Source organism: Rhipicephalus sanguineus, chromosome 11 (genome assembly GCF_013339695.2).
Source record: "Rhipicephalus sanguineus isolate Rsan-2018 chromosome 11, BIME_Rsan_1.4, whole genome shotgun sequence".
Classification (NCBI taxonomy): domain Eukaryota; kingdom Metazoa; phylum Arthropoda; class Arachnida; order Ixodida; family Ixodidae; genus Rhipicephalus; species Rhipicephalus sanguineus.
Window position 1 is genome coordinate 23,937,351 of NC_051186.1, and position 19,809 is coordinate 23,957,159.

The window sequence follows — 19,809 nt, forward strand, 5'->3', positions numbered from 1 at the left end:
CCAGGCACTAAGTGCTGGAGCTACTGAAAGGTCAACACTGATTAACCTGATCAGTACCACTGTAAAATTGTGAAGCTTGGTAACCTGCTTAGAGGTGCACCCACACAAAATTTCGAAGGCAAGATAACTTAGAGCTAGATTTGTGTGGACACACACACACACCATCTACAAATTAAGTTAGCCCAGAACATATTTAAAATCAATCTTAAGGTGCGTGCCATGCAACTGCAAGAAAAACGAAGCATCTTGTGACATCGACATCAACTGGGTTTGAATGTACGCAGCCGACCGCAGGCGTGTGCACGAGGGAGGGGGGAGGGCGCCGTGACGAACCTACCCCCCCCCCCCCCCCAATAGGAACACTGTGCACGCCTATGCAGCCGACAGTCATCTACGTCTCAAGTTTGTGTTGGCTGCCTTGCTCCTTGCGTGCGCTCTCTCCATGCTGTGGCCATGGCAAGTGTGTCACTGTTTCGTGTGCTCAGAGGGCAGCTGTGTTTACCAACAAGAAACCCCGCTGGGTCCCGCCTCTCTTGGTGCTCCCTGAACCCAAAACTGAAACTGGGTGCTACAGAAACATCTCGAAATAATTTACTGCTGCATGCTCAAGCAAACAAGGTTTGCAGCTGTCATAAGTGGGGCATCAGCTACTTGGTAAAACAGAGAAAGCAAGATTTTTGTGGCAGCACTCCATTAAAGGGCAGCCACCAGCTCCACACACCAGATACGAACCTTAGAAACTTCCCAAGTATGTGTGAATTCAAAAGTGCTCACCTTTGCAGCAGGTGGGCATTGTGACGGCATCTCCTCACTCTGCATCTTTTGCAGTTCAGTCAGCTTTGTGCCACTCCTAAAAAAAAATGTACCCCAGCTTGAGTAAAATTCATGCCTCGTTTAAAAGCATATTCATGAAGGATGCATTGTCATAACCCTAGAGAGATTTACAGTTACCAGAATCCCTGGGTCCACCTGGTGCACTCCAAGCAAGCAAATTTTAAAAAATCTCAACATATTTATTGTCTGTTATCAGCATCTGTTATGCTAGTGCAATAAACAGCGTGTTGTGCACTGCACAATCCTAGCAATACATTAGAGTCCGCAAATCCGCTACAAGTAAAGATCCGAAGGGCCAAGAAGGCCCTTTGGTGCTCAAGGAAGCCAGAAAGAAAGAGAAGGTGCACCACACGTAAGAAACAGAACATATAAAACCCTTCTACTATTTCACATCGTACAGTAATTTTGCATAGCAATAACAAAAAAAAAAAAAAACTTGAGAAACCTTTTCTTAGGAGGAACTGCCGTAGCATAAAATGCATCATTTTATGGAGCATGCATTTTATGGAGCACTTGTATATTTTCCGTATGCAGAGCACGGGATGGAGGTCGAGGATATTGTAAGTGAACGAGTATGTATCTATGTATGCATGTATATATGTATGTATGTATGTAAACACACACATGTATATTTTTGCAAATGAAGATACACACGATTAACAAACAAAAACAACTGATAATAATGTGATAATTTGTTAATCGCGCATATCTTCATTTGCAGAATAAAATATTTCTACCGGTTCAGCGAGAATACTTCCGACCAACCACCCACACCCACACACACCTGAAGTTTCGGCCTACCAGCAGAAACGTCAATAATCCACATTTAGTACGTGCATCCTTCCTAATCTCAGTGCGCGGCCGCGCCGAGTTTGGCGCGCCCACTCACCAGACGACAATTGTCTTCTCCCGGAAGTGCGTCATTGACATCAAAACTCGACACGAAGGTTTTCCTTGTCTCAGCCTGTTTAACTATTACACACTGCGATAATAGCAAGCTCTAATTCGAACGGCGCTCATAATTTGTCGGCTATCGGCCAAGAGCGACGACCTGCTAAATGACGAAACCCAGCAGCCGCCGGCAGCTACGAGGTCGGGCGCCTGAAAAAGTTCCGCGCAAGACCACAAAATCTGGCCCAGCCGTTCACAGGCGTGTTCCCGAGGAGGTGGTTTATGAATCCCCGAAGAAACACTACACAGTATATATCACAAAGAAGTTGGGTGGACATCCAGCCTTCTATCCTGTGAAATAAACATCGCAGCACTTCAAAACTAGACTAAGGCAATCGCAGAGCGGCACCGTAAAGTATACATGAGGAACGAGAAAACTCGCACTGCCGGAAAAGTAAAAAAAAAACACGCAGATGTGATTGGCATGCACTCACCCACGCGAGGCGAAGAGTCAAGCAAAGAGCAGCACGGGACTAGTCCGTTTCGACCGACGGCCGCGGTGGGCAGGACGGCGACGACGGCGAAACATCGCGGAAAGAATGCGCACCGCCGTCTCTGCCAACAGCCGCGAGCGAGTACACGACCCAGATCGGGAAAGGAGAATCTCGGGAGAGGATTCTCTCAACGCCTAGCCGCTTCCCGCTCGTCGCCCCACTCGGCGACAGTGCCCTCACTCGCGCAGCGAACGAGCCTTTCGAGAGAAAACCAAGATGACCAAGAAAGGCATCCACACAAAAAAAATGGATTAATGACGCCCAAATGATAATTAAAAAGACCACACTAGCGTTCGTGCCTCTAAGGCATCGAATAGGAATGATCCGGGAGCCCAGTGGCCCGCGAAACTACGGCCCCTCGGGACCGTAGCCAAACTGCAGGGAGAGCCGTCTCGGAGGCTACAGAAAACGTCTGCGGCCGGAGCGGGCCAGCAAGTCGCAGCAGCGTTGCCAGATGGTGAAATTCGGCACCAGATTGGGAAAATCTGGTGAAAATTGGGGGCTGCTGGTGTTGAGGTGCCAAAACGGCTACACCAGACAAAATCTGGTGAAAAGTGGTGAAAATTGTTGAGGAATGGCTTGCCACTACAATTACTGTTATTTACACCGCGTTGTTGCCGACAATTTATTGCTTCAACCACACACCACATCCCACGAGTAGCGCCAGTTCTTGCTGCACTCAAATCTACAAACCTTCAAACCAAAACCGGCCGAACAGGCTCATTGTGTGGCGAAGGTCGCGGGCCTGCTGGACGCCACCCCACTCGTACCTCTTGTCTTCAGTAATAAAGTTAATTTCTCCTTCTCCTTGTTTATGCATATCCACCTTCATGCTCTAGAAGGCGACGGGCTCTAAGGAGGTTAAAAAAATTCTAGAGTGGAAGCAATCGAAACTTCGGAGAAGCGAATGTGAAGCCAGCGTTTGGACATACCTTACCTGAAAAACATAGCCTTCTCGTCTGATGTCTGATTAGAAAATGCCCTGTTTCTGGTGACGTAAATGCTAGGTTAGTCATTGGTCGGTTACGAGGTAAGTAATATATCTGAATGAGTATGTAAAGCTCGCCAAGGCTTTGATAAGGATGCCAGTACATAGAGGCACGTTGGGAAGTATCTGTTCGGAACAATTAGCCATCGAAGGTCCGTGTTCAAAACCAACCTTGTCTTTACCTCTTGTTTTCTTTATAGTTTTTGGGCCCTTAACACGCGCTAATTGGATAAAAACAGTAAATAGGGCTAAATAACTGAAGTCGGTTTGTGGACACTGGCTTCATCATAAGACAAAACGAGATGTAAGGGCATGGTGTAAGATATATGTAGATCGAGTATATATCTTACACCGTGGGTAAGGGTAAGCTCATTGGTTTTAAACGAAGAAGAGCACATGTGACAGTTGACTTGCTACTTTTTCTTAGCTGATCACAACGTTTTATCGTTCGGCTTTTCCACTCCAGCATCTTTTTTTTAACATCATTTGGTGGGCCACCCAAAAACCCCCTTGCCTGTTTCTAGGAGTGTGCGAATATATGTTCTAAAATTTCGAATAATTAATCGAATAGTGTTCTATTCGATTCGGCGTTCGAATCGAATAGTGTATATTCGAAATACCAAATATTTTTCCAATATAAACTCTTCAGCATGGACGGAAAACCCAGAAGTAACGATATGCTGGAGTATTGAGGGGTACGTCATTTGTACACGCTTTTCATGCATGACTAACTACAGACGCAACTGTTATGGGTTGCACGGCGGGCTCGCTTGCAATTCCAAAGGCATAGCGCATGCAAGACGGGACGGCGAATGACAAGTAGACAGGCATAGACATCAGGGGGCAGCCAGGAGGGGAGGGGGGATTCAACCCCCCCCCCCCCCCCCGAAAATTTTCAATTTTGCTTGCGTATATATACGCACACATACAAACGCACGCACGAACATACATAAAGTATAGTTGAACCCCCCCTCCCCGAAAAAAAAATTTCTGGCTTCGCCCCCAGCAGATGCTTTGTATGTGTGTTTATGCATCATTTGCCTCGTCCCATCTTGGATGCGCTACCTTTGGACGCAAATGTTATCGCGTGAGGTAAATTTCTTGCAGATGCAGTTTCAACAATGATATTTATCTGTCTGTGGCGCTAAAGCCCATTACGTGATAACCGGTTGCTTTATCTGCTTCAATAAATGTTTAGCTCGATGTTCGGTGTTCGGTTAAAGATACCTTAATTCTTATGCCTCAGTTTTATTTAAAGGCGTGTGACAAAAAGACACCTTGAATAGTCTTGTCACTGTTGTATTTCAATGCATAGTTACAAAATAACCCGAATGCTCCAGTCGCTGATGCGTACGCCTACCTCAGTCTAGATAATTGTAGTAGTTTTTGTCGATTAAAAGTAATCGTAATGTTCCTTTAATGTTAAAATCCGTGAATATTTATTGCAAAGAAAGTGTTACGGGATCCTGGAGCTGTTTCGAAAATGGTTACGTGCGTCACTTCGCGACGGTGGATGCATCTGTTGAGCGCCACTGCCACGTGCAGACGCGTCTTCGTTTGCGCGCACCCGTGCCCCCTCGCTCTCTCCCCACCCCCCAACATAACCGTACGAGCGTAGTACAAGAGATAGCTACACTCCCGCCCCTCCCCCCGCTGTTCTTCGGCGTTTGTTTCTTTGCCTGGGGCTCGGAGAGGCGCCTGCGACTATGCAGCTTCGATGGTGCACCATACACATCTTCCCGTGCTTTTTTTTTTTTTTTTCTTCGAAAAGACGTTCCTGCTCCCTCCGCCACCCTCCGTTCGCACCCCCGTACCGTATCTTCTATTTTTATATATATTGTCTTTCTTCCGTTCTCGTATGTCACTCCGCGGTGCTTTGTTCGTTGAGAACACACAGTGCGATACACAGTGCCGATACACAGTGCGCCATAGGCACACGGTCACCGGATGTTGCGGGAAGCAAACGCCTGCCTTCTTCAATGGTAGCGGCGGGGCCTTTGGCGTGTTGGCGTCGACAGCAGCACGTTTTTGTGCAGTGTTGATCGACTGATGCACCGAAATAGGAAGTGTCCACGCAGCTCAAATGGTTCGCTGGCGCTCTCCTCCTCGCACCACAAACACACAAAAACAACCATTTGTCCCCGCGCTTTATGGCCCATTCAGTCAGGCGCGCGTTCAGTGTTCCAAGGCCACGGACCCGGGGGCCGTAGACGCGTGGCTCTTCTTAGAACTCGGAACTCCAAACGAAAACTGATTTCTGATTGGTCCGTTTTCTAGGGGCGGGGCTCCGTCCCCGTGCCGGCGACGGAAAAAATTTTTTTATACGAATACGCTGACAGCCACAAGCATAGGCGTGCGCAGGGGGGGGGGCAATGGGGGCGAGAAGGGGGGGCGCAAAGTCAGCCCCATACATTGTAGGGGGGGGGGCGAGAAGAGGGGCGCAAAGGCAGCCGCATACATTGACATAATAGGGAGGGGGGCGCTGCGACGAACCTTCGCCCCCCCTGAAGGGGAACCCTGCGCACGCTTATGGCCACAAGTAAAAAATGCAGAAATAATCAAATCACTCTCCTTTGTAATAATATCGTTATAAACAACAAAAATATTTTCTATGGGGCAGGGCTTTTGCAAAGTAAAACGCTAAAAAGAAAAAAAATGACGTCATAGTCACCATTTTGTAGTGTTGGTGAAATCTGGTGAAATTTTGTTCTGGGGTTGGTGTCGAAGCCCCTTTCCAATCTGGCAACGCTGAGTCGCAGCAAGTGCAGGCCAAGGGCGGCCGCAGCAGGGGTGGAGTGACGCAGCACGCGAAAGCAAAGAAACGAAACCAAGGATCTTTAAAAAGATCGCTGGAGCGGAAATTGTGTCCAGAAAGTAAGCCAGACCTCCACACCATCTTGCGGAGGAAAGAACAGCATGACGCTGGCCTGTTTCGCATTCGGTCCGAGAAAAGCGTTCCCAAGCTGCTCAAGGCATCGCACGAGCCGCTGCATGTTCTGCCCTCCTTCACCCCACGAGGCTCTTGATCGCCTGCACGAACGTACGAGTCACATTTCGCCCTTCACGACCGCGTTCGACACGAAGCCCTCATCACCGATCGGTAGCGAACCTTTGCCTTTTGCCATCCCGGTCAAGACTTGGAGATATCCATAGTGCACTAATTATTTGGAGCCGCAGCGCCTAGTCGCAGTTTCGGTTCAACATAGCATCGAGAGAGACCTGCAGGGTGGTCTTTTAACGGCCACGCTGTTGTAGCTCGCCGTAGTTTTGTCACCATCATGAATCGGCACGCGCTCCCCTCCTCCTCTTCTCTCCCAAAACACAAGCGCCAATTTCTCCGCCGCGGGATGCAATAACTCTGACGGGCGAGTACAGAAAGAGAGAAATTCTAGGCGGAAGACATTCCTTCGCGAGGCGAGATTCGAACCCGCGTGCACAGCATTGCCAGGGTGTTGGGAAAGGAGGACAGATGTGAAGGTGAGAGAGGAACATACCACAGAAAGAGAGAAAACGAAAGGCAGAAGGATGGAGAGAGATAATCAAAGGAAGAGAAAGATAGAGAAATAAGAAGCGAGAAACACAGAGAAACAAATGGAAGACTAATATTACCAGAATAGGGGTAGTGGGCTCAGACACATGCGCCGCCTGAGGCACCTCATGTTGCCTCCGAGTGATGGCGCCACTAGCATTTCCTCTTGAAACGTCATGCGGTTTTACAAGTTCCGCGGCTACGCTAGGCGGGCGTTGCGGGTTATTTTAGCGGACTCTGTAATTATAAACAAGTGCTTGCTTGAGACAAGTGCCCGAGAGCCGCTATTAAGTGATGTTTTGTCAACAAATTAGCGCGACGTTTGCACCTGTTTATGCATAGCTCTATCAGGCATTTTCCACCATTGCATGCGCCTTGAACGCATGCTCGACGCCTGCCAAGCGTTGGCGGTCACCGAAGTCGACGGAACTCGCCAGTCAAGTTACGAAAGACGGTGTGCTTTTCGCATAAGAAAACGCTTCACATGCACGTGAAAGTGCACGTTGTCAGAAAGGTAATAAAAAGCATCCGCAACATCCGTTTTATTTGTGGAAAATTACTACCTTGAAATTTCAAACAAGATCAATTCCAGCTGTTAAAGTAAAAATGGATACATTCGAGCAAAACTTTCTTGTGAGGGCGCATTGCTAAACTATTTTATTTTCAAATATTTCTGCAATTTAAATTCTTTATGAACAGCATTGGCCTAAAGATTACACATAAGACATCCACCAAACGCAAAAACACTCTAAGAAGTGTTTAGGTTCCAGAAGTATTACAAATTTTTGTAATACTTCTGTGGCAGTACATAATGCCAACTTTTCTTTCAACAACAACATTCACATAACAAGCACGTATCTGCTGCGAAGGCATCTGTAATTTTTCTAGCAGGCTTTCTGCTTCTTCCTGGCAACTCAAACAATGTTGTTCAACAAATCTCCACCTGATATACACCTTGGAGTGCGCATGAAAGACATGCTAACTTTTTCCGACACCACAGTCGTTTCTTCGCATAATGTCGAAGTGCAATAAAGTACCGGAAAACAATGGAAAACAAAGTTAATGCTACGTCTAGCACTAGGAAGGTGTTGAGGTGGAAAAAAAAAAGTTCAAATAGTTCCGTACGTCATGTGAGCAGACTGCTTTTTGTGCTTCTTCGCTAGCGCAAAATGTATAGGATTTATTCAATTTTGTTGCTGCTGGTCACCTTCTTGTCGCTTCCTTTGCTCCACGGTTTGGGAGTCCTTTTGCTAAGGTACGCGGGGTGATTCGGAAGGATCGTAGGAACAGCGTCTGCCGACAGCGTTGGTCTACCACGAGGAATGCTATCGCTTTGCGATCAATTATATGAATGTAGTCCCTGATTACTTAATGCAGATCAAAATGCAATTCGCACACTGCACACGTTTCATCAAGCTTCTTATCCTCGCGGTGCAGGTTCCTCACCGCTGTATTCTTCTTTCTTAGCCTTGAGGGACGTTGAAAAGAGACGCCTTCGGCGCGCCCTTAACACGGCCGTGACCAGTCTGGCACCCATGCAAGGCATACTTGCTTAGCATACCTTAGCATAAACACGTCAGCGGAAAACGAATACCGCGGTGGTTGTTGATGAAAACCACTGAACCTCTCAATAGCACCAAAACCAATCGACTTGCCGCTTCGTTTAGCACGTGTTCAGCAAGAAAGCGGCAGCGGCAGAAGGATAGGAGCGCGAGAAACTTCCAAGGATGGATGGATGGATGGATGCTATGAGCGTCCCCTTTATAACGGGGCGGTGACAAGTGGGCCACCATGCTCGAAAAAAAAAAAAAAAAAGCTTTACTTTTTTTTTTAGCGTTGGCCTAGTGTCTTTACTTCAATTAAAACTATTTTACTCCAGAAGAAAAAAAAAAACCTTAAGTTTTCAGCTCCGTTCTGTGCCCTTTACGGCAGAATGTCCTTATTTTTTTTTCCCAATATTTATTTTTGTCCTTTCTCTCTAGTTTTCTGCCACCAATACTCTAACCGTCTCTTACTTATTTCAATCGCGGGTGTGTTCAGCTTTCCATTGTCTCTAAAACCCAAGGCGTCATGTAGGCTCGTGCCCAAACGTACACCTGGGTGGATGTCTCCACATTCAATCAGAACATGCTCCGCCGTTTCCTTATCTTCCCCGCAGCACGTGCATTGTTCTTCTTCTTTACTGAATCTCGCTTTATAACTACCCGTTCTAAGGCAACCCGATCTCGCTTCAAACAGTAAAGCGCTTCCCATTGAATTGTCGTAAAATGCCTCCCTCCTTATTTCATTTTTGCCCTTTCGGTAGTTACTCAAAGCCGATTTTTTCTCCATAGCTGCCATCCAGTAAATCCTCTCCGCCTCTCTGACTTTTCGCTTAACGCTCTTTGTTGACATACTGCTTACACTACCAGCCGTATATTTACTAGTGAGCCTCCTAGTTCTTTTTCTCCACTGTGTGTCCACGCTCTTCCTATACAAGTACGGAACACCTTCTCTGCCCATCTACTCTCCTTCATATTCCTTAGCCTTTCTTCGAACCTTATTTTGCTCTGAGCCTCCCTCGCCTCAAAACCTGCCCATCTCATATCGCCCTTTACGGCCTCATTTGTTGTCTTCCCGTGAGCACCCAACGCGAGGCGTCCCACAGTCCTTTGATTTATATCCATTCCCGATTGCACCTCTGCCCTCATGCACACCACTGAGTTCCCAAAAGTAAGCCCCGGAACCATTACACCTTTCCACAGACCTCGAAGCACCTCGTACCTATTGTATCCCCACAATGCTCTGTGCTTCATTATTGCAGCATTCCTCTTTCCTTTTGCTGCTGAGGCTTTTTCCTGTACCTCCATGTACCTGTCACCCTCATTTATCCATACTCCGAGGTACTTGTATTCGCTCACCCTCGGTATTTCTTGGCACTGTATTGACACCGCCTGATCACAAGGGTCATTGAATACCATCAATCCACATTTTGTTACACTAAATCCTAGTCCTAGAGCTTCCCCTTCCCTTCCGCATATATTCGCCAGCTGCTGTATATCCTCTCGACTGTCAGCAAATAAGACAATATCGTCAGCATAAAATAATCCTGGAAGCTTCTGCTCAATCATCACGCCGCCCTGTTTGTGTGACAGATTAAAACCAAAGTTGCTACCTTCTAGCGCTTTTTCCATATTCACCATGTACAGCATGAATAACAGCGGGGACAAAGGACATCCCAAGAGGAAACTGCTGCAGCGCCCCTAGCGGCTCCCACTACCGGCGACATGAACATGAGCTGCCTCAGAGCGCCACCTGCGTAGCATAGGGCAGAGAGCACACTACCCCCTTCTAGTACACTGACACCGAGAAAGAAAGATAGAGAGGTGAGGGAAACGGCTCCGCTGCTACCTCAGTCTTCGCACAGCTGACCTACTTTTTTCTGCTGAACGGGCTGGCCACGTGGATGGACGGGTGGTTAATGCCCTTTGATCGGGCGGCACCTCACGCCCCTTGGCCATAACGAGTATAGTGTGTGTTTTATAAATAGTGAAACACGAACTCTGTGCAGTGAAGGGCTAACTTTCACTCCTGCCTGAGATTTTAGCCACCATTTAGACAACCGCCTCTTGGCTATTTCTACCCGCTTAAAGTCAATTTTGCCTTCACTGTCCCTAAACCGCAATACTTTTGAAAAATTCGGCCTCATTGCTTTGAACTGCCGGGTGAAGGCGTTTCCTCCTCCTCACGTACCGCACAGTGTGTGTCTATCCCCTCGTACTTTGTTTGGTTAGTCTGCAATACTCCCGTCCTGGCTTTAAACAACGGAGAGCTACAGCCCTAGAATTATCGTAGATCTTTGGAAATTTCCTGCTAGAAGGTTCTGTACGTTTCCAGGGCTCACTTCGTCAGCATCCCCATTTTTCACAGGCCGTTTCGTTAACCTCATTCTTAACCAATTATTCGTTTCGGCTTGGTCTCCTGTTGGTGTCTATATATTGACTTGACAATGTTCTGATTGGCTTCCTCCGTCTAGTATCGACATTCATCGTGTACAAGCAGCTGAAAAACTTTCAGCTAATAGAACGGTGACGCGAGCGTCGCGTCAAGGACTGCGGCAGAGAGCGCACGTAAGGAGCATGGCTGCCCACACAAACTCGTGACATGTTATGAGTGAACTAAAGCCAGTCAACACCGCGGGTCCCACGTTTTTTTTTTTTTGCTTATGTTCTTGAGCTACACAGACGTGACTGGTTTCAAGCATTTTTTTCGTGAGGCACCTCATGTCACCATGTGTTAAAACATAAACGTGGAACAAAAACTACTTTTCAGTTTCAGATCAGTATCGATATGTTTCTCGAAACCTGCAGACGTCCTTCAGAAATGACCCATGTACAAGATATGGGAAGGACCTTCTGTCAAATGGCAACGTTAGCTCACATTTTATTCAAACTGTACGGCAGAAAGACGCCCTAAATGCTCCTGTTTGCCTTACACCCTCTGAGAAAAATAGAGTATTTAGGGAGTATTTCTGCCACACAACTATAGTCGTCATGCACCTCGCGTACTTTCCTCGCGTTATCACCGCGGTCGCGGCACCTCCCGGTCACGAACGGCGTGCGCGCTACCAGCGTGACACAGCATCCTTGATAGGATAGTGGCAAAAGCAGGGTCTTCAAGAAAGGAAACGCGAGCAAGCCAGATGACGATGACAGTTGTGCGGCAGAAATACTCCCCAAATACTCGATTTTTTTTTTTTGTAGAGTGTAAAAACAAAAGGCTTATTTCAGGCGTCTTTTTCTCCCACAACGATCATTTTTATACGTCTTGCGTGTAGGGGTGTGCGAATATCAAATTTTTCGAATACGAATCGAATACGAATATCCACCTTCGAATATCGAATCGAATATCGAATATCAAAGGAAAAATGCCCCCACAGTAACAATATTTTATTTTACATGTAGCTATTTGAAAAAAAAAAAAAAACATTAACAGCCTGACTGGCAACAAAACATACACTGCTATCTCCAGAACACAATGTCCAGGCTCGCACAATGCACATCACAACGCAAGCAAATATCACGGCACAATGAAAGTAATGGCTAGATGCTATCATGAAGAAATATGAGTTGCTCCACATGATCAGGCAGCAGGCGCTCCCTTCTAACAGAGACACCCCCCCCTGCCACTGAAAAGGTACGCTCGCTTGGAACAGAAGTGGCTGGTATAGGGAGGTACATGGGGCAAAGCTTTGCCGGACTGGGGTATCTGAAAGTGCCTACAGTCCGCCACCAGTCACATGGGTCACTGTCTTTCTTCAGAAGTGGGGACGCATAGTGAACGAGTGGTAGTGCGGCACGTTGCGGCCGCACAATATTGAAAATGTACGGTTACATGATCGCCAACAGCGCTGCACGTTGGAGATGCACCAGCAATAAATCATACGTGTTGGGGCGCTCGTCGCAGGCAGATATCGTGCCTCCGTGTACTTACGATGTGTATCGCTCCTGTCGGCAACGTTTTTAGCGATACGAACGCAGCAGAAATGTGGAAGACGAGTTATTTTATGCACGATAATCGAATCGCATATTCGAATTTTTCGAATATTCGAAGTTATCGATTATTCGAAACTTTTCGAATACACGATTTTCGAATCGAATACGAATATTTCGAATGTAATATTCGACGAATATTCGAAACTTTCGAATATTCGCACACCCCTACTTGCGTGCCTTTCCTTGCGTTATCACCGCGCGCTCGTTGCTCCCAGTTCACGAATGGCCTGCGTGCTATCAGCGTGGCATACCATGCTCACGTTGCATTGGATTGGATTGGATAAACTTTTATTTGGTCCTCCAAAACAGAGATCACTGTGTCGCGGGCAGCTCCCACGTGGGGACCGAGAGGCCGAGCCCCTCAGCAGCCTCGCGGGCTTGGTGGACAGCCCAGTGTTGTTCTGCCAAGGACAGACTGCGGATTGCCGCCTCCCGTCTGGCAGAGGTGATGTTAGGTAAATGCGCGAATTTCGTACACTGCAAGAGCATATGGTCTAGGGTAGCTATATCCCCACAATATGGGCATAGATTACTTGGGTATAGTTCAGGGTAAATAACGCTTAACATTTTCAAGGTAGGATACGTCTTGGTTTGCAATAGCCTTAATGTAAGTGCTTGGGGGCTTAGTGAGATTTTTGCGAGGTGGAGGGAAAATCCTCCTGGATAGATAAAATGACGTCGGTTGTTCCGGATTGCCAACTTTGCCCTTAAGCAGAAGACCGACAGAACAATTCAGTTACCTTTTCGTTCCTGTAAAAAATATCCTTTTTTTTTCGTTCCGTTCCGACAGTCAACGTGGACCCGTCGAAGGAGCGGGTTTATCGCGCGTCAAGATTTGTTCCTACCCGCCCGCCGGGGACGCACTTCCCACACACTGGAGGCAGTTGACAGCAACGTTTCCAGGAGTACCGACCAACGTTGGTTAAAAGGGGTCCTAACGCAGGAATGTCCGTTGCCGGGCGAAATGAATGATCTCCAATTTGCCCTGTCACGCGTGCGACCGGGCTCCATTTGATGTCTGCACATTCCTTTATTTTCGTCACACCACCTAACGTTTCTCTGCTGTCCTCGGCCGCGCATCCATACCGTCGCTTTAGAGGGACACTAAAGGCAAATAACAATTTATGTCAGAGTGAAAGCTCAATGTATAACAACGTGTAAAACGGCAATATTATCAACAGCAGTGCCTTACTTACCAAGGAATTAAGCTAAATGTATCACACGATGAGCGCCACGAGTGGGACATTTTGGAAGTGATCCCAATGACGTGAGAGAGTCCGACTACAAGCAATCACTAGTAATCAAACTAGTTGCAATAAAAAAAAGAACCTTCCGTGCATCAAGAGACGTCATAAAATGCTGCTTGTTCGCTTCTGTTTGATTCATGGAAAAAAGAACCTCTTTGGCGTTGCCATGGGGAACGGCGCGCGTGGTTCAAAAGCTCCGTTTTCGCCGAACTGCGCTTCGCCCGGCGCTCCGCTTCGCTCATGCGGTCGCGTCTCAGTGGTAGTTTCGGTATCGCGTACTACCACGTGTGTATTGCGCGCTTCTGAAAGTCACTCTGACAGAAACTTCGACACAATGCCGCACGCATGTGATGTTGCCGGATGCCCGAATGGTGCACGCCGCCAGTGCACGCCACCGCGCAGTAAAGGCGGGCAACGTTGGGCAAGAAAGACCGCTTTCAGGCGGGTGATTTGAAGTGCGCTAACGCGACGCAGACCACTGAAACGTGATTTTATTTCAAAATAAGCACTTCCTTGGCACAAAAGTAGCACTACGAGGTTTCTGGACCGCTATTTCAACAATCAACGTCGACTTAACATTTGCCTTTAGTGCATTACGTGCCCCACCCATGTCAATATTGGGGGTATCGGATACCGTTCGTTTCGCCATTCGTTTCGGCAGTGCTATTTTCGCACCGAAAATAGCCGTTAGAGATTCTTCTATAGCTGCAAATGGCACGATATAAAAAACGAAACAAAAGGGGGACATCTGTATTAGCCCAAAAGGAAGACTGCAGGCCACTTTTCCTGCTAGACGCAAATCACTGCATGGCCCAGGAAGAACACCGCACGTCTGGGATCCCTAATTACAGCGCACAGGCGCTTGGCGTACAGCGCAGTGTGGCATTAACCCAATTAACCCGTTCCTTCTCCATGTTGCAGCCACTTGCCTCATTGGTCACGCAAGCAACGCAACGTCGACATAAATCAGTGCTTTGTTGATTTCGAAAAGACCCAAGGACTTGAAGACATTACATGGGCTGTAAACACGTAGATACAAACACTCTAGTGCTAAAGAAAACAAAAACAAAACAGGGAAGAAGTCGCACTTTCGTCGCAAGGGCGAAGCAACGAATGCGATTGCAACAGACGGGAACGCTATGCGAAGTAAGGCTAGCCGCTAACTCGTTTGGCATCCGACCTGGCGTAACTAAACAAGGGTGTGTCCAGATAAGATCGAACACGAGGTACCGGTCACCATTCCCGATTGTGGGGAAATTTACTGCAGGTCTAGACATTACACCCAGAACAATGGTTTCGCAGTTAGTTTTGCGAAAAAAAATTTTGTTCGCCTGAAAAAAAATATACAAATTTTGGCCGCAAAAAGCGCTTTTCCGCCAATTTCGCGATTTCTGAATTTTGAGCGCACCTAGGGAAAAAACGGTGCACTTCTTCGTCAGAATATTTATTCCCCTTAAAGAACAAGTGAAACACAATCTTATGAGTCTATTATTTTCCTTGCTTGTCGAAGCACTTTTGAAGAAAAAAATCACAAACTTGGCAAATCGCACAAAATACCTGTATTTCAGGAATTTATTGTTGCAAGCGCGTTAAAGTGAGCATAATAAAAATTGGTGCATATTACCTTGATACTTTCACTCTCTTTTAAAATAATTTGCGTGGTTTTGCTGCGCTGCGTTTTACTCGATAATTGGGCTGAAACGTAAGTGATTTACCAAAAACGCCAAACTTTGAAAATGATTTTCTCAAAAAGGCCATTTTTAGTTTTTTTTAAAATCCCTCTGATTGAAGTCAAGGGCGTCATCTACCATTGTGCAGAAAAAAACGTTGCATTATTTTGGTTGCTAACAAGTTATAGTGCGTCACATGTGACCATGCCAGCCTAGCGGCCGCGTCGTTCGTTATTGGCTGAAACTCGGATATACGTCGCTCAAAATACTTGTACGTGACATAATCACAAATCAGCAGCTCCACACAACAAATGCGCAGTCCGGTGTCATGGTTCAGCAAGCTTTGTCTTGCGATCAGCCGCTTGACAAACCCGCAGCAGCGGCCGCTCGATGCTGCTGGCACTCACGTTACATGAGTGCCGCTTCGACGGCGGATGAGCTCCGCCTGCGCGCGCAAACTACGCTAAGAGGACGAATGAGATAAGGAATGCATCACTGTGAAAGTTAAAGGCCGTTAAGTGCCAACAAATGTCATAGTATGCAACGAAAACACTGCCGGCGATTTCCCAGTGAGCGCCTTCAATACAGCACGGATGTATTTTTTTCCCCCTGCTGTTATGCCCGAAGCCGCATAATATCGTGATAAATTCTATCTGCGGACGCACAACAATACAGTATTGTAAAAGCGGTTCTTTAATGCAACAAAGGACTTGGACACACTTCTTTCACAGCCGGCTGACACAAGTGTTCTGGCACGAGATGAACAACTGCAGTTTGAGTTGCTCGACCATCGGAAGCACGTATGACAGCTTTCTTTAGATGTCAATGGCTTTATTTTGTGTCATATGTTGTTCATAGAATGAACCTAATTATCTTTAGCCCATCAGAAGAGAGAAAGCAACACATGAGCGCACTACTGGAGGCTCTCACTGGGAAATCGCCGGCAGTGTTTTCGTTGCATACTATGACATTTGTTGGCACTTAACGGCCTTTAACTTTCACAGTGATGCATTCCTTATCTCATTCGTCCTCTTAGCGTAGTTTGCGCGCGCAGGCGGAGCTCATCCGCCGTCGAAGCGGCACTCATGTAACGTGAGTGCCCGCAGCATCGAGCGGCCGCTGCTGCGGGTTTGTCAAGCGGCTGATCGCAAGACAAAGCTTGCTGAACCATGACACCGGACTGCGCATTTGTTGTGTGGAGCTGCTGATTTGTGATTATGTCACGTACAAGTATTTTGAGCGACTTATATCCGAGTTTCAGCCAATAACGAACGACGCGGCCGCTAGGCTGGCATGGTCACATGTGACGCACTATAACTTGTTAGCAACCAAAATAATGCAACGTTTTTTTCTGCACAATGGTAGATGACGCCCTTGACTTCAATCAGAGAGATTTAAAAAAAAAATTAAAAATGGCCTTTTTGAGAAAATCATTTTCAAAGTTCGGCGTTTATGGTAAATCACTTACGTTTCAGCCCAATTATCGAGTAAAACGGAGCGCGGTAAAACCACGCAAATTATTTTAAAAGAGAGCGAAAGTATCAAAGTTAATATGTACCAATTTTTATTATCCTCACTTTAACGTGCTTGCAGCAATAAATTCCTGAAATACAGGTATTTTGTGCGATTTGCCAAGTTTGTGATTTTTTTCTTCAAAAGTGCTTCGACAAGCAAGGAAAATAATAGCCTCATAAGATTGTGTTTCACTTGTTCTTTAAGGGGAATAAATATTGTGACGAAGAAGTGCACCGTTTTTTCCCTAGGTGCGCTCAAAATTCAGAAATCGCGAAATTGGCGGAAAAGCGCTTTTTGCGGCCAAAATTTGTATATTTTTTTTCAGGCGAACAAAATTTTTTTTCGCAAAACTAACTGCGAAACCATTGTTCTGGGTGTAATGCCTAGACCTGCAGTAAATTTCATCACAATCGGGAATGGTGACCGGGACCTCGTGTTCGATCTTATCTGGACACACCCACAAAGCGCTGGCGTAAGGAAACGCGGCTGCTGCAGCGAGCGAAGCGGTGAGAACACAGCACACACAAATCCGTCTACTGATCGCTGTCAAGGTAGGGCGCTTGGCTATAAGGTGCCCGCCCGGCCGCTCAAAGTACGCAATTCCAGCGAGAGCCACGCAGCCCCCCCGCCCCACACAGCACCATCATTCGGCTTGAACGAGCATATCTAAAGGGACCGACAACTGCCCAGAACATGAAATGAGATGACTCCACTGATGGCAAGATTGTCCGTCGCAGTGACTCAAACCAACCCTGTTTTTTTCGTGAGAGGTGCATTTATATTTTTATTTCTTAATTGAAAGTCGCGAAAAATGACCTGCGGCGCCTCTGGCGGCAAGAACATGCACGATCCGATGTACCCGGCCACGTGACCGTTGATGGCTGCACGCGGTCGACGATCTTTTTCTTAGTATTGAAATATTGTTCCTTTCTTTATATTAAAAAAGGTATTACTCCATAAAAATGTACACATAGGCCTGCGTTAGTAGTATGCATTAAAGTGGAGCTGCCTTCGCGTGACGTAATGATCCCATGCTCGTGAGCGAGTCTTGGTCAACTTTTCAGCGTGCTCATGCAACCACCCACACAGTTTCCAGGTCGCTAAGATTTTGGAGCGACATAGTTTTGCTACTTACACTTAGTCTCAGAAATGACACGCGCTGCTACTCGGCGCGGTCGCGCATATGCGTAGTGACGTTCATAGGCGTGCGCAGGGTTCCCCATTAAGGGCGGGGGGGGGGGGTCAATGTATGGGGCAGATTTTGCCCTCCCCTACCCCGTTCGCACGCCTATGGTGACGTTTTCGATGACATGGCTTGGCTCGTGCATCGAGAGAGTAACGACGCCGGGATAAGCCACCCATTACACAGGCGCAGGCAACCTTGGACGCATGCGCACACAACGTGGTACAAATACAGGGAAGGTGTATAATGCCACATCATCTCATTGTAACAGCTTGTTACTTTCAAAAATAGTTGAAAAGCTCTAAATAAAGGTGGTTAAGCATAATTACAGGAACTCCTGCGAAAACAGAACAACGATAGCTTTCACAAATCGCGAGAAGGGCTGGCGGCATCGCTATCAATTCTCAGCGTTGCTGGAAGAAAGATACGTCCGTATTTAGAGCCTTTCAGATCGAAAAATATTGCTTGTAAAATAACTACGTGCTTTGGGGATTAACTACTGCAGCTACGAACATTGCGAAAGGTAAGCATTCTGTCGCCCCGTAAAAAAAATGGGTCGACAAAAATCAGTTGTCGGTCCCTTTAAAGAGAAAAACGATTTTGCTCATATTTGTAAATTACTCTTTCACGATACCAAAAACACCACGCTTGCCGCGAGAAGACGCTTGGTAAGCGAGAAAACGCGCAAAAAGAAATCGCGGGTGGCGACGCAACATTTAAATTCCCGTACCAAACGTCATGACGTCATTGATTTTGACGGCGGCCGTACGTAGTTCCTAATCGGTAAAGATAAAGTACATTGTCCTCTGAGGGGGCCATGGATTTAACGTGCCAAGTTTCAGGAAATTTCGTTGAGCCAATGTTGCCAAAATACGAAAAGTACGCTTTGAAATCCGTGACGTCCCACGTGGAGATGTCGGCGCGAAATTTAAAAATGAAACTTTGACCTCGATTTTCTCCTATATTAATAAACCTATGATGGTGAAATTAACGACATTAGAGTTCTCAGAGCACAATTCATCAATCCAAACCGATTCATTGTTTCGTCTTAGTGTCCCCTTAAAAGAATACAGAGGTTAATGCTGGAACTAGTTAATGTAGTTAGAAAGAATTACGTTTATGAATACAAGTACATACGTAAAGCTGAGGTATGTATACGAAAGCATTTAGACCACAAGGTGAAGCTTTGCGATGGAACTTGTCACGGTCGGTAACACAGGCAAAACCTTGCACCAGTTGATTGCAATTATTAACAGCAAGGTCTGAAGGTGAATGTAAAAAACAGGCTATCAGGCCACACAAAAGAGAAACACTAAAGCACCTTGCCAACTATTACCTCAGAAACTAATGCTGATCAATTTTGCGGCAAGAGATTAATTATTTTTAATTGGAACCCCACGTGGTGTGAATTGCATCTCAATGTGGACTGAAATGAAGATTTTCTCAAGATTTTTTTCGCGTAAGATCTACAAACTTCAGTGGTGTGAAAATATTTTTAATGCAAAATATGCCTTCTGTAGAGTAAGTATTGATATTCATACATAGTGCAAAGGAAAAAAAGTAACCATAGAACATTTTGGGAAGATTTCTGAATGTGTATATGGGAGAAAAATCCCAATAATATTATTGAGCTTCAAATGCCTTACACAAATGCCTTCGCTTTAATGTGTAAACCAAATTTCGTACTGAAAAAAGAAAGGCCACTCTGAGAATAAATTTTCTGACAAACATCACTCGGACAACATTCTGCAAAATTCGGAAGGCGCCAAAAAAACTTTTTCTCTCCGAAATATTCTAGCCATTCAGTGTTTTCAATGCAATAAAAACCAGCACGATTTTTTTTTTCGAATATTTAAGGTGGTTG

The 19,809-nt window shown here is 46.3% G+C and overlaps 1 protein-coding gene across 3 annotated transcripts in view; it reads right to left on the bottom strand.

The window, feature by feature from the left end:
- Window positions 1-19,809, bottom strand: part of LOC119374082 (uncharacterized) — a 471,916-nt gene that overhangs the window by 9,408 nt on the left and 442,699 nt on the right. For all 3 annotated transcript variants that reach the window (XM_037644139.2, XM_037644141.2, XM_037644140.2), the window contains one exon: window positions 775-850. In XM_037644139.2, coding sequence (XP_037500067.1) covers window positions 775-850 — 76 coding nt within the window. The remainder of the gene's footprint in view (window positions 1-774; window positions 851-19,809) is intronic.